The following is a 15,282-nucleotide window of genomic DNA, read 5'->3' on the forward strand; positions in this document are numbered from 1 at the left end:
ACCCTGCTTTCCTCCTTCCCTGTGCCTCCCAGGCTGCCACGGCTACCCCTGACTGCCAAAGGCTGGGACATCACACATGGTTTCTAGCATTGCCCTTCACTGCAGGCTCAGATTGGCAGAGGGACCCCAGGAACTCTGGGGACTACTTTAAAGCCAGGGTCTAGTACCAAAGGAATCGGCCCAGGAACGAATGCTGTGATGCACTTCTCAAGTGCTGTATGTCCATTTTTTGCTGGAGAGCCATGAGACAGCATGCTGTGATCACTGCTCCAGAGATACACCACCATCTACTGCAATCCTCTCTTTCTCTGGTCAGAGTAAGAATATACCTGGCCTGGTTCTGCTTCTGTCCTGCTGCAAACCTGGAGGTAATGAGAGGCTGGCCCTTGATTTTACAGCTGGAAAGGCTGGGGACATCACCCTTGGTGTAACTCCCCAACTCTGCTGCATTACCCCATAGCCCTGAGCCTTTCTTGCTCCCCTCACAGCCCACATGTGAGCAGCCCCACACCAACCTGCAGGAAGCCACTGGGGTCATTCTCCTTGATGACCTCCAGGCAATACTCCATCAGGCCCGTGGTCTGGCGCAGCTTGACCGTGCAGTGAGAAATCTGGTCTCGCACCACCTGCAATGGCACAAGGAGAGCAGCATTGCTTGGAGCTGTGGGGTTTTGGGATATGGGGAGAAAATGGGCTTTGGTGCTCCGTGAGCACAAGGACAGGGTCAGGGCAATGCAGAAGGAGACAGAAGACTCATGGGAACAGAAAAAGCCCAAACTGGCCAAAGCTCAGACACTAAATTCCAGATCTTTGAAAATCTGGTGAAAACCAGCAAGCCTTATTTAGCTCAAAATTATTAACTCATGTGATTATTCAAAGCAGTAGGGCAGTTCCATGCTCTGTCTTTAACTAAGACAGCTTCCAAATGGCAGCTTATGAACTTGATGGAAATCAAATGCCTACCTCCATAGATACACAGCTGCTGCTGCAGCCTCTGTGGGCTGCCCTATCCATCCCCGGCACAGAGCCAGGCTGTGGGGCTGGCTCCTAGTGTTCTGGTATTTCCAAGAAGAATGAATGCACCACCTCCCTCAGCTCTGACTAATGTGTTTGAGAGAGACAGCACTCATCTCCCATCAGCTGAGATGGACCATGCTGCAGGATTGCCTCATTTTCTACACTGGCTGCAGCGGGATCCTGGGGATGAGCTCAGAGGGAGAAATGTGCCAGTGAGAGAAGATAAATCCACTCAGTTTGTGGCAGGACTCCCTGCAGTATGCTGAGTTCTGCCTGGAGCTGCCCAGGCTGCATGCTAAAGCACATCTTGTAGCCACAGACAGTTCCCCCAGGGGGATGTGTTTTAGCATCCCAACAGCAGAATCCAAGCAAGTGTGTGGTGGTCTGGCCTGAGCCTGCAGGCTCTGCTGACCTTCCCTGAAATACAGCGGGCAGGAAGGGTTCAGGCCCTGATGCCACAAGGGTATATTTGAAGGTTGGCTGGTTCCTCACACTGAATCCCCGCAGAAGGAGACAGTGCAGGTCTGCACCCAGTGTCAGTGAGACTTCTATCACAGGAGACTGGCAGAGCAGCTCAGGAAGAGAGATTTTATGCTTTAGAGGAATGTGCTTATGGCAGATTATTTGTTTTTCCTTTGTAAGAGCTTTAAAGCTGGGTAAAATTTTCTGCTAGGACTGAACAAAGCTATGCAGCTCCCGAGACCACAGCTATTCAGGATGATACAGACAGTGAAGATGAGCATCTGCAGCTGCAGTGTGATGGGAAAAGCTGCAAGAAGCAGCAATTAACATTTCAGTGAACCCCAGTGCCTATGTGCCCACCATTCCAATGGCACAGCAAAATGAATGCCCTGGGCTCTTCCTGTGAGCATCCCTACTGGTGTGAGGGATGGGGAAGTGAAATGAAGCACATGTCAGCCTCCTGTGGTGAATAAACCTGGGCTTCAGGAGGGGCAATGGTTCCCACAGAGCAATCAATCACATCCTGTGTTGTTTAATTATAATTTAATCACCTCTACTTAATCATCTAACAGGAAGAAAACAATTACCAGTCTTGCAACTTGGGACAACATATCTGCTTCTGTGAAATGCCAGGAAAGCATTATCCTAGACGGCTCCTGGTTTTTAGGGAGCATCCACTCCCTGCTGCTTTGAGCAATCCCAACCTGATGTTTCCAGCCTGCTGCACAGGGGGGTTGGAGCAAGCCCAGGCAATGGGACCAGGCTGTGTGCAGGGTGGACAAGGCAGCAGAGGGTGCTCCCATATTGCTCCTCTGGACTAAGATGTGTGTACAGAGGGTTAAAGATATGCTGGATTGCTCTGAGATGTGGCCAGCGAGCAGCACAATGGGTACACACTGGTTTTGGCCTCAAACACTGTCATTAGAGAGGAGAGTTCATTCAATGTCAGTTTCTGACACTTGAGTGCACTGGGATGTAGTGGAGGCAACAGCTAGTCCTGGAGATCTGGATTCCCACACTGACCTTTCCTGAAAGCATGACTTCCTTTCTCAGCAGTGATGGTCAGTCCTTCGGAATGGGATCTAAAAGGTGCAAAGCCTTGCAGCAATCCACAGCCCTGCCATGCAATGCAAAGCAGTCTTTTACATTAGTTTAGTCTCTTCTGCTGAGAGAGGATGATGTGGGGTTGTTTTGCTCTTGCAAGGGTTGTGTGGATGTTGGGTCTCCCAGCTGCAGACCATGGTGTGACCCTGAGTGTGAGACAAGCCCAGAGTGTGGGCTCCAGCTTTGCTCTGAGAGCATATCCTGACTGCATTGGCTGAACCAGAGCAAGGTTTTGCATTACCTGCCTGCTGGGCTGCAGATGGGCAAGTGGGGATCCCACCCTGAACACCCAGAAAAGCAGCCTCCTTCTTTTATGCAAGATCTCTCTCTGGGAAAATGCACATGCCACCAGGAAGACAGCGAAGATGGGACTGGTAAACAATCTTCTTATCTGCTTTGCAGCTTAAATATCTGGTTTGTCCAGGATAATGAATTTGTGAGCCTCCCCCTGCCTTAGTAGATGCTTTCGAAGCATTACCAGCAGAATTGCCATCTGCTCCCTCCAGCCAGATGTGAGCCCCCAAGAAACAGCACTTGCTCAGTGAAGACAGGCAGCTTGTCCCAAGACAGCTCTGGACCCATGGCTAGCTCCCCAGCACCCACTTGGCCAAGAGATGAGGCGAGAGGACCTGCCACCACTGCTCCGGTGTTAGCTGAGACCTGTGGGGCTTCCTGGCACTGCCTGGGAGGATGGAGCTAGGGCATAGAGATGCCAGTCCTTGCTTTGCCCCTCTACCCTGCCTGCTCCTTAGAAGCAGGGTGAGGAGAGGCCAGCACCAAGGAGGCTCCAAGCTCATTAATTACCACGCTTCCTGACAGATTATCCCTGCTAATAAAGGTCTGGTCAGGAGTGGAAGCACTTGCTGCAGGCTGCCACTGAGGCTATGTAAATCTTCATGCATGTGGGTGCAAACAAGAAATTTCATTCAAACATGACATTTGTAAAGGTGGTTGAAGGCCAGAACAGAGAGGCTGTGGAGTCTCCAGCCTTGAAAACATTCAAAACCTAACCAGAGGCAGCCCAGAGAAACCTGCTCTAGGTGCTCAGAAACTGCACTCAAAGCAGTGGAGGCAGCTCTGCCCCCGCCTACACCTTTAGCCCCAGCAATCCTGCCCTTCTGTAACTGTGATCCCCTTTGGGGACCAAGCACCTGAAGAACTAGAGCATGGAAGAGCAGTTTAATTGCAGCATCTACACAGCAGGCAAGCCAGCAAGTTCCCCTCATCACCAACAAACTGTTTTCAAGGCACTAAGAGTGATCTCTGGCTGGGACCTAGTGGGGCTTCATGGCTTTACAGCTTTTGCACTCTATACAAGAGAAATGGGACGCATACAGGAATGTTGATTAAGGAAAGGAAAGGTTTCAAGAATAAGACATAGACATCTCCCACACCTTTGAAGGCATGGTCTAAACCCAGTGAGGCCAGTGAAGCCAAAAAGTTTTCCATATCGCCTTAAGTATCCTGTGGTTCTCCTCGTGCATCTGGGATTTCATAGAATCATAGAATAGTTAGGATTGGAAAGGACCTCAAGATCATCTAGTTCCAACCCCCCTGCCATGGGCAGGGAGCTCTCTGTTACCCCAGTAATGAAGAGTATTTTGATGAAGGGAGCTGAAAATGAAACTTGGAAGTTCCTAAAATCCCTGACTCATGCAAACAAATAAGGCTGTGTTGGGCAGATAACCAGGAAACCACACTGCCACGAATCCTGTATGAAGGTACACAGTTTACAAACCTCTCCTGAAACTATGTTGGTAACACACCACACTGAATGGTGACATGCTCTGGGAAAGGGCTAATGGCTCAGGTGGAAAAGAGATCTGGGCAGCTCCATACATTCTGTTTGTGGTAGTTTCTATCAGATGCTTTTTTTTTCCCCTTCAGCTGCCAAAGGAGGAAACAGCCAGAACCTGACTGCTAATTACAGCCTATAAAAAGGACTTTTGCTGTGCACTCACAGCAGTTCACTACTACCTTAAAACAGGACATTTATTTCAGAGCTTTTATTCCCTGTAAGATGACATTAACTATAATTTACATTTTAATATAGCTCCTAGAAGGCAATAACATCTGCACGCATCTCTACTTACACGTCTTCCTCCCCGTCCTCCTCTTTTTAGTACTTGGCTGATAACCGATTTTCAAGACACTCAACCTCACTTGAACCTCAGCTCCTCAGTGCCTGGGATGAGTCCTGCTGGGAAAGTCATATGGAGGACATGGAGCCCCCTTGGGCACACCATGGATGGGGTTCGGTCACCTGCATGGCTGTGGGGATGGAGGGCAGTGTTATAGAGCATTGGTGCTGTGCTTTGCCGCAGCGCTGCAAACCCAGATGGAAAAATCCCTGGGACAGATCCCGACAGTTAGTGCTGAATCCCACAACCACGCATCCTCTGAGCAGAGCACTTCCAGGTGGATGTTTCCATGGTGACTTGCCTCTTGCTACTGGGAGAGAAGGCTGAGGCTGGAGCTGGGAAAAGCAGAGCTGCTGCATTAACAACCCTGTGCAATGCTGGTGGTGACACATCCTGAAGCCTTGCACAGCTTGTTCTGATCAGAGGCTTCTGTAGGCACCAACAAGTACGGGAAAGTGCAATATGGAGACTTGATCTCCAATGCAGAGCCACTGGAGAAAATGGCACATAAATGCTGTGGGAGACAGACTTCAACAGAACATGCAGAAAGCTGGAGAGACATCAGAAAATCAGGGACATCCCTGCAGCTCAATCACAGCTCAGTGGCCAGCTCCCAGTGCTGATGTCCTTCCCAAGGTAGTCAGATACCATGGCAGGGGGAAAATAGTGCAGAGTGTGGAGGGATTTGTAAGATAAAGCAGTGGTCCAGTATCTGCATCTTTGGGAGATAATGTACGTTGTAATGAGTTTATCAGACCTGTGTGTCCTGTCTGGTGTTTCCGTATAGAAATGGTGTAGTGCAGGAAACTAGGCCTGTACTTCTGTCCTGTCTCTCACCCTTTCACATCAGTCCTGACCACCAGAGACCTAATTCAAGAGGGACACCAAGTTCCCTTGGGCTTCCTGGAAAATCCTGACTGTAATCCCTAAAAAAAGATCATGGACCAGCATTTCATCTCTGGAGATCCAGCACTATGGACAAGAGCCCTTGGTGAGCATTTCCCATATAATTAACTCCCCTGGAAAGTGTGACAACCACTGCTTGCCTGCAAGGGCTCTGTGGCCAAAGCGCCATGGTGAAATCACAAAGCAAAGACATCCTATGACCTGAAGGCCAGAAGAAGCTTAAAGGAGGTGCATCCAGTGCTCAGTCCATGTGTGCTGTGGAGGAGATATTTCTTCCTGGGACAATGCTGCGGGGAAGCCTCTGTGTCCCCTGCACAAATGAGTCTGTGCTGTAGGACATCTTCCCTTGGGGAGGCCATACTGATCCTCTGAAAACCAGGGTCAGCAATGAGGAGCAGGACAGACAAGGAGGTCTGTCCTGAAGGTGGAGCAGGCACCTGGCCCCACTGCTCCTCCAGATGCTGGAGGACATGGCAGTGGCATGTGGGCTAACAGGCCAGGCTTGTGGTGGCCTGGTGTGATCGGGAGACCATGTGCATGCCCAGTGAGAACAGTAGGGATGTACCAAACAGGACTGAGGCTCTCCTGCACCCCCTGTCCTGTCTGCATCTTGTGAAAGCAGGCAAGACCCTCTCTGTCCCTGTCCCCAAACCAGAGGGTATGGAGATGATGCTGAAGCAGCAGACACTGCTCTCAGCCTGATGATGCTGAAGCCACAGGAGGCAAATCTCAGTGTGCAAGACTAGCTGGCACTCGAGTGGGTCACAGCTGCAAGACTCTCCCTGTATAAGTGTAAGAGCAAGCACTGATGCATTTATTACTTACCCCTCCCAACCCAGTAAGAATTAAAAGGGAAAAACAAATCATTTCAGGCTAAAAATCTGCCCAGTACTCCACAGGCTGCAGAGCAGAGGGGAGCAGATTTTGGGTTTTAAACACCTCCTGCTGTGATGCTACCAATAACTGGATGCAGGCTTGTGTACCACATCTACTGGAGCATGCAGGGCCACACAGCCCTTCCTACCCATGCAGCTCCCTTCCCATGGCACATGGGGAGCTGCAAGAGCTTGGTCCTTCAGGGAGGGTGGCTTGGGGGCTCATTTTAAGAGAGTCCAGTGTGAAACCTAGGGTCTGTTTCTTCTTTTAAGGGCCAGACCTACTAATGGGAAAGGCCAGCTGATAATAACAGTGGATGGGGTTGGGATGTACATATAAGTGTGCTGGTGAGGGCAAGCAATGGGATGCAGATCGCTTCCTCTGGCCAAAAAGTGAAAGGCCTCCATGGGTTGTGCTGAGCAGGGAAATTCTTTGTGCTGCTTGGCTTTGTGAGAGTTTAATTAACTGTGCCCTGAAGGGGGAGAGGGGAAAAGAGCCTACCAGGCAGTGGAGGCCTTCTCTGCACCTAGAAGACAGGCTGGTGGCACGGCATGCCTATTGGGGGTTGTGCTTTACTGAGCATTGCTGCTCCCACAGAGCTGCTGTTGTCCATCTCCTGATGGAAACACTCACAAGCCCTTGTATTGTTGTGCCCATCATCTGCAGACAGACTGGAGACTGATGGCCTCCTCCCTCATTTTAGGCAGGGATGGTGGCCAAAAGCAAGGCCAAGGGGATGCAAGTGTAGACAGAGAGAACACACATCTGTTTCTAGCCAGAATAGTGAAATGCCATTGGAAATGCCCATCCTAAAGGACAAAATGGTCTACAGACACTGGGCACTGCTACTACACCCACTCCACCACTCACAGGTGAGATCTGGCCCTTTGCTTCCATTCTCATCCCTAGATGATCTGAAAAGAAGCAGTGTTGTGACTGCAGGAATGACAAAAGTCAGGAGCCCATTCTCACACTGAGCTGACCTCAGTGCTCACGTTGAGGGCTGCATTTCAGCTGCCCCAGCACCAACAATTCACTTCTCAATGCGAACACCACCCTGAGGCCATGAGGTGCTCACCAAACACAGAAAACAGAGCAATTACTGCTCCTGCCTGATGATGGAAGTGTCATCTCATGCCACCAAGTGACACGTAAATTCAGCTGAAGCCAACAGAAGTTACAGGCACCCAATATCTTGCAGGATCATGCTAGTAGCTCAGAAGCTACACAGGACATGAACAAGGTCATTTTCCAGCCTGTGGATGCTATACACATGACTGTTGACATAAGGAGTAGTAATTGGCCAGCAGAATAATTCAGTGAGAACTATGACCTGGAGGAAGCCTGTCAAGCTGTGAGCAGGCTGGGCATCTGCAGCAAAATGAAGTTCAGCTAATGCAGAAAGCAAGAAGAGAGGCTTTCCACAGATCTGCCCTCTCCTTCTATGGTGCTCCATGCCAACAACCAGCACGAGTCCTCATCCCCATCTGGTGCCAACCCTGCAGAAAGCACCACTCAAGCTGGTGGGTAAGGGCTCACCTTCAACTTGTGCTCGTGCTCCTTGTTGACCCGGGACAGCAATTGGGCTTTCCTTCTGTTGAGGGCATCAATGAGGGCATCACACTGGGCCACCAGGCAGGCTTCAAACTCCACACTGTTCTCCTGTGGGTCAGAGCAGAGCATCACAACCCTGGACACATGTCCATTTCAGTTGGAAAACCTGATTTTTTATTATGATACCACATGGGCCATTTCTATATGTGCTGCTGCACCACTGCAACTTGTAAATCCATAGGATTAGCATGTGGGATGCTTACACCCTTGGCTCACAGCAAATGTGGTGGGGGCAGGTGGGGGATAGGTTTGGTCTGTCTGCCACATCCTTGGATCTACCCATGGCAGAGACTGGGGTCTCTGCTGCTTCCTCCATGACACAAGCAGCTTTGGGAGGAGCATTTTTTGGGAGGGTGTAGGGGAGTAATACGAAAAGTCAGGGGTGAAGCCCTTTGGGACAGCACCCACCAAACAAAGGTGGGGAGATGGGACAGGACTGCAGAGAGCAACTCATCTTGGTGGGAAGGGGCTGACTGTTTTCCAGCCAGGAGATACAGTACCTGGATTTGCTGCACCATGTTGCGGAGTTGGACCAGGAACTCTTTTGCTTCCTTGGCTCTGTCTGACAACCCATTCAGGGCTTGGGAAAGCTGGCTCTGCAGGGAGAAGAAAGAGCAGATTATTGCCATGTCCTGGACTCATCCTCATGCTGGAGGACCTGATATGTGTGTGATTTGGGGTGGGGATAGACTAAAGCTCAGCACTGCCTTCCTGGGGTGTGCAGCCTTCCAGCTCTTGCTGCCCTGAGTGTAAAGAGAGGAAAAGGAGAGTTAGCCATCATCACGGATGCCTGGGTTTGGGAAGCAGATAATCAGTATCCACCTCCTCCACGGGCTTCCCTGAGTAATCAGGGACAACCCACACCCATCCAGGGTTTCAAAGTGAGCCACTCACTACCTCCCCTGGATCTGTGCTCTCCAGGGAGCCAGACAGCAAAAACCCTGTAGGATCTGATCCATGTTTGCTGCAGCTGATCAGCATAAAGGCTCAGGTAAGGCTACACGAATCAGACGGAAAATCTCCCTGAAAGGTAAAGCTGGGTCCTCCATTACCATGCAAAATACTGCTCCCTCCTCCTACCGTGCTAGAGATGGGAGCACACACCCACAGACTGCTCTTGCCTGTGCTGAGCTGAGCAGGAATCTTCCCCTTTTGCTGTGATTTCAGTAAGAGTTGATCACCCATGACAATTTACCTCTCAGAGGGATTTTGCCTCTTTTGTGGGCTGCAAATTGCCTGCAAACACCACACAGGTTCTGAGGTGTGATCTTTCTTTGTAGCAGACACAAAAGGGAGCACAAATCTCCAAAAACCTAATGTATAATCTCTCCTGTGATCAGGATGCTGGCATCAGGCTGGCACTTGCCTTGTGCCATGCTCTCCTGGATGCCAGCATGGAGAAAGGGAGAAGGTGAGATGGGAGAGAGGAGTAAAGGGAGTGATGGTGTCAGAAAGGATGCAAGGTCACTGGTGCGTGGTGCCTGCTGAGATGGTGCTGGGCTGAAATTGAGAAAAAGAGGCATTGCTATCAGAGAGGTGAGATAGCACACAAATGGCAACCATTTAATGGCCCAGAAAATGACCTTACTGCTGCCTCCCCAGGAGATGTTAATATAACCCTAGTGATTTCTGAAATTCCTTTGTAATTTATAGTGCCCAAGTCATTAGGATGCAGAGCTAATCAGCAAATGCATTTCTAATAAAAATGGGATTACTAAATCAGCTCAGTAGGTCTCCCTATCTCTCCTCCTTCCCCTCCCTAAGCCAAAGCTGAAGGAGAGCTGAGGCCAGAGCCCAAACTCCTCCCCCAGTCGCAGCGCCATGCACCCCAGCCCTGCCTCATCCTCTCCACTGAGCCCATATGAAAGCCTCCATCACCCTGCCCCATGCTTGCCCTCTGCAGCCATGCATGGCTCCAGCCCTCCCAGATTCAGGAAGACATCTTAAACCCAGCAAGGTGGTTTGTTGAGAACTGCAGGGTCCTGGCCTTTGGCAACACAGGCAATTGAGAGAAAATCAGCAGGAGTTTGTTATGTTTACAAGCTCCTCATTAAAACTGCAGCATGCTGAGGTTTTTTCCTTTAATAAAGTCTTTGGAAGGCTTTTTCTTTTCCTATCAGTATACATCCCAGAAAGGGGATCTTTATATCAAAATAACTCTTTGAGTCTTTCCTAATGGGAAGGCATTTAAAATGTGCTCTTGAAATTTAGTAATAGCTCTGTGATGCCAGTGCACACTGTCCACATGTAGCTCTTTCACTCTGAACACTCCTAGCCTTGCAGCACAATGTCTTCCATGGTACAAGTTTTGAGCCTGTACACAAAATGAAAAAGATGGTCCATCACCTTCAGAGCATCTCTCCCTGTGGTCTTACAGTGCATCCCACTCCTCAGCTTAGCCCTTCCCTCTGCTCATGGTCTTCTCAATGCCACCAGTGCCTGCAGGTGGGGGGCATGAACTACTCAGGAAACTGTATTTTCTCCATAATTGTAAGGTTGGTGAGGTGCACAGTGGACTCCCTGCCCCGTGCCTTGTCCCCAGCATGGAGAATGGGATGCCCAGCTCACAGTGATGTGCTAGCATTGCCTGAGCAGACCTGGTATTCCCATACCTAGGGTTCTCACTGGACATAGGAACTCTAAGGTTTCCATCAGCATGAGCTTTGTGCTGATCTCCAGGAAGGGTCCCCACTAAGACAAGACTCTCCCGGAGTTCAGACATGTTCCTGGACACATCCTCTTTGAGACAAACATCTGCTCAGCTCTCCTGCTGCATCCCTGCTGCTTATGGCAAGAGTCACCCCGCTGGGGACTCTGAGCTGCAAGCCATCACAGTCAGCCCATTAAACAAGGTTAATTAATGCTATACGACAGTGGAGCGCGCATGGGAATGTGTGCAGGGACTCATGGGCATGCCTGAATGTATTCATTAAGGGCAGTGCTGCAGGCACAGTGACAATGTGATTCATAACCATATGCCACAGAAAAACAAAGCCCTTCTGGTTTCTGTTATTATGTTAATAAGTCAGAGGCTGCAGAGAGAATGAAATAACTGATTGTGTTTGTAAATTCTACAGGTACCTCCAATGACCCTTGGAGCAAACCCAAGCTTTAATGCAGTCTTGTCACCTCAGAGAAGGATTAAATCACCAGACACAGAAGGCAGAATCACAGGTTCTGCAGGACCTATATGGAAGGAGGAATCCTATATGGAAGTAGGAGATGGACACTCAGGAGGAGTCCTCCATCTGGGAGCAGGGGATCAGAAGGACCTCAAACCTTGTCTTCTGCAGGTGCTCTACCAGCTGTCAGGAAGCAAGATGCTGTTAATGTTTCTGACACACACTGGAGGAATTTCCCCTCCTGTGAAAAGCTGGAACGTTGCACTTTGCATCTCCACGTGGAAACAAAATCATTGGTGCTTTCTGGGGCCGGGAACCCAGTTCTGGGGACCACTGTCCCCTCACAGGGCAGGGGACAGTGGATAGAGAACCGTTGTCCTGCTGTGAGCCAGCCAGCCCGCATGTGCTGGACTGCAGCAGAATCCCACCAGAAGCTAGCACAGGCAAATGAATTAATGAGTGTGAAATGAAGAAAAATCCCATTTAGTAGCTCTTAAAATCAAGTGAATTTGTTCTTTGCGGAAAGCTGGCCTCTTTTTCAATGCTCTTGTTTCAAGGCAGTATGAAGAGACCTCTGTAACTCGCATTAACATTAATGGGAGCTAAGCATTTAAATCTGTCCCCAGAGCACTTAGGAGAGAATCCATCCCTTCTTTGTGCTCGCTAATAGCTCTGTAACCCTCCTTCCCAGGCAGGCTGACAAAGGGATTTCTGTCACTCTTTGATTCTCCCTTGTCCCAGAGCACGGATGAGCACAGTTGGGCAGAAGGCTGGTGGCTCAAAAGGTCTGAGCAGGCTCCAAGAAACAGAAAAGCACCATTTTAAATGCTGCATCGTTTCTCAGACAGAGCTGATCTGGTTCTCCTGCTGTGTAACACAGCTGCCAGCAATGGAGCTCCTCCAGGTTTACCTTGAGGTGAGGAGGGAGATGGGATTGTTATTTTAGGAGGCACTGGGTTGTGCTTGACATTGGAGTCATGAAGCCAGCTCTGTGTGACAGCTCCATCTGGCATAGTGAGAAAAGCCCGAAGTTAGCTAGTGCTGGCCACCAAGAGCAAGGAGCAGTTGCTCCTATTTCAAACCTCCACTTGCTTTCAGGCTCTGACACTAGACAAGATGGAGTAGTCAGGAGATACACTGTTCTCCTGCTCTGCTCAGCAGAGAGGAGGGCTCCTCTGCAAGTCAAAACCCAATTGCTAGCCCAGGTCACCCGACCAGCTGGAAGCCCTGCTCTAAGCTCTGTCCCCAGCCAGCAAGGGCTGCACCCACATGGAATCCTGGAATGGTTTGGGTTAGAAAGGACCTTAAAGCTCATCCAGTTCCAACCCCTGCCACAGGCAGGGTCACCTTCCACTAGACCAGGTTGCTCCAAGCCCCACCCAACCTGGCCTTGAACACTGCCAGGGATGGGGCAGCCACAGCTTCTCTGGGCACCATGTGCCAGTGCCTCAGCATCCTCACAGGGAAGAGCTTCTGCCTAATACCTAATCTAAATCTGCCCTGTATGTGCCCTAAGGAAATAGGATTAATAGGAAATTCGAAGTATGAGACACTGGCACAGGTTGCCCAAAGAAGCTGTGGCTGCCCCATCCCTGGCAGTGTTCAAGCCAGCTTGGATGGGACTTGGAGCAACCTGGTCTAGTGGAAGGTGTCCCTGCCTGTGGCAGGGGAGCTGGAACTGGATGCCCTTAAGGTCCTTTCCAACCCAAACCATTCCGTGATTCTATAATTCTATGATCATATACAAAGTCCTGTAACAAGGACTTCACAGCTTAAACGTGTGCCCTGTGAGAGCTACTTTCTCTGGGTGGTGCAAACTCTCCCTGCTTCAAAGGGCACTTGCCCCTAAGATTTCAGATGTCTGCACCTCCTCATCAGTCACAGATGAGCTAGGTGCTGCCTGTCACCCCAAGACAGAAAAACCATCTCAAAATTGCTCTTGGCATTACACTGAGAGCCCAGTACCTGCACTGACATCCCAAATGTTGCAATCAGCTCGTTTCTTCTCTCCTTCCAACCAAGGAATCTCACAGCCAATTCCTCTGCTGGAGCATCCATAGGAGGTAAAAGAGAAGAGGAATAAGCCACAGCAAGAAAAGCTGCTGCTCCCAGCTGTTCTGCTTGTACCCTCAAAATGATGAGGAGCTGTCACAGATGCTGAAGTCCTGTGCTTCTTTCTTTTAATTAAAGCAAAAGACCTACAGCCTTTAAATCTTGAGGCAAGCTTACTGTATGTGATGCCTGACTAATTAAAATGGGATGTTTAATTAAAACTTGCATTCAGTCAGGAAGTTGATGAAGCTAAACTGTTACTAATTGGCTTTAGGCTCCAGTCACGAGAGCCTGACTTTTGGATACAGTGCTTCCTAAGGAGAGGATCCAGGAGTTCTGTCTGGAGCTGCAGTCTGGGCTGAACTCAACCCTTGAGACCAGAGCCTCCATCACAGGGTGAGGGGAGACCAGAGCAGATGGGGCCATGTCCCAGGGTCCTGCAGGAGCCAGTTCTCCTGGAAAATGGGCAACTGTGGAGCTGGCTATGCCCTGTGCTGCAGAGCAGCCTAGGACCCACCACAGGGAGCCTCCTTCCTGAGCCTGCTCTCAGCCATCATCAGTGCCCACATGAACCCATGTCCTCATCCTTGTCCTCGTTCTTCCTTTGCCCACCTGACATCAGCCACTTGCTCCTGCAGGGCCTGCTCTGAGGACAAGCAAAGCCAGAGCATCTTAGCTGCTAAGAACCATAACTGAGCCAAGGCAGGCGACAGGAACAGAGCATGGGTCGGAATGACCCCTCCTCAAACACTGCAACACCACCACTGCTGCCCATTTGACATGGGTCCAGGTCAGCTTCTTCTGGCTTCCCATGAGAAGGATGTGCTCTCAGCCTGACATAAGTAACACACATAAGGACACATAAAGTAACAGGCAGAAGAGCCTATGCTTGTCAGCAGGACACAAATACACATGGCCAGTTTGCTGGCAAAGCTCCTGGTGTGAACCGTGGGCTAGAAATGAACCCTTAGGAATGGCTCCTGCTCCTCTGCTGCAGAGAATGAGATCCCTGCAAGAGACGGGAAGGCAGCGATTGCTCCCACTGTGTATGGGGTCCCTGGTTCTCCTTCGCTGCAGTGATGCCAGGGAAATTGGGGTCTGCGGAAGGAGGGTGAAATGTAAACTGTTAAATAGAGCAGCCCAGGGAGAGGAGCTGCACATGGGGAGCATGTGCAGGGGCTCTGCAGCAGCCCTGAGGGCAGCTGGGGTCTGCAAAGCAGATGATCTCTGCACGAGCGAGACAGTCTGGTCTCTGGGCTGGCACCTGCAGAGCAGATTATCTCTGGGGCAGTTTTTATTGATATCAGAGTTAATTCCAGGGCCTGAGGAGGGGCCCCTGCATCTTTGGAAGAGGCAGAGTTCCCACTGCACCTGTTACTATTAATCATAGACCCTGGGGGATCCTGCTGGGACAAGCACACAGCCCATTGCCACTGCAGCACAGGGAAAATCTCAGGCAGAACCTGAGGAGGGAGGACATCCGAGATGGGGACACTTTCGGGTGTCTTCCCTCTGCAGTGGTGACATCCATGTACATCTCCAGAAGGATCCCCATCCCTGGCTGGGTCATGGGTGAGTTACAGGCTTCTCAATGCAAACAGAGAGATGTGGTGGGTTTGGGATGTTCAAGGGTCCAGCCCAGCAGAGCTGTGTTGGTCTGTGTGGAGCACAGGTTGTGCTCCTTTCTCTCATCTGCCATCCTTTCCCTCTGTCCCTATGCAGCAGCACAGCAGACTCACAGGTGTCACCTGAAGCTGGCAGGGGGAAGCCTTGCTCCAGAAGGGACTGTGGATCAGGCCAGCATGAAGGCAGTGGAGAATTCAGCTGGGAAAAAGCCTCACGTCCTCTGTGCCAGGCAGCCAGGATGTCTGCAGCCTTCCAAGACCTGGAGGGGATGATGCACTGAGTTTTGCCCCTTGCCAAGTCCCAGAGCTGGGCTGCTGCCTGGCAGTTGGTTGGATTCTGTTAAAGCCATTCAGTTTATGGCA

General features: G+C 50.5%; 1 protein-coding gene across 3 annotated transcripts in view; it reads right to left on the reverse strand.

Annotated features, from left to right (window-relative positions):
* The window catches only part of TRIM9 (tripartite motif containing 9), a 59,361-nt gene that overhangs the window by 17,970 nt on the left and 26,109 nt on the right, over positions 1-15,282 (reverse strand). For all 3 annotated transcript variants that reach the window (XM_031051978.2, XM_034062484.1, XM_034062485.1), the window contains exons 2-4: positions 8,621-8,716; positions 8,046-8,168; positions 516-626 (exon numbers count right to left, since the gene is read on the reverse strand). In XM_031051978.2, coding sequence (XP_030907838.2) covers positions 516-626; positions 8,046-8,168; positions 8,621-8,716 — 330 coding nt within the window. The remainder of the gene's footprint in view (positions 1-515; positions 627-8,045; positions 8,169-8,620; positions 8,717-15,282) is intronic.

The sequence above is a fragment of the Melopsittacus undulatus genome, chromosome 4 (assembly GCF_012275295.1).
Source record: "Melopsittacus undulatus isolate bMelUnd1 chromosome 4, bMelUnd1.mat.Z, whole genome shotgun sequence".
Lineage (NCBI taxonomy): Eukaryota > Metazoa > Chordata > Aves > Psittaciformes > Psittaculidae > Melopsittacus > Melopsittacus undulatus.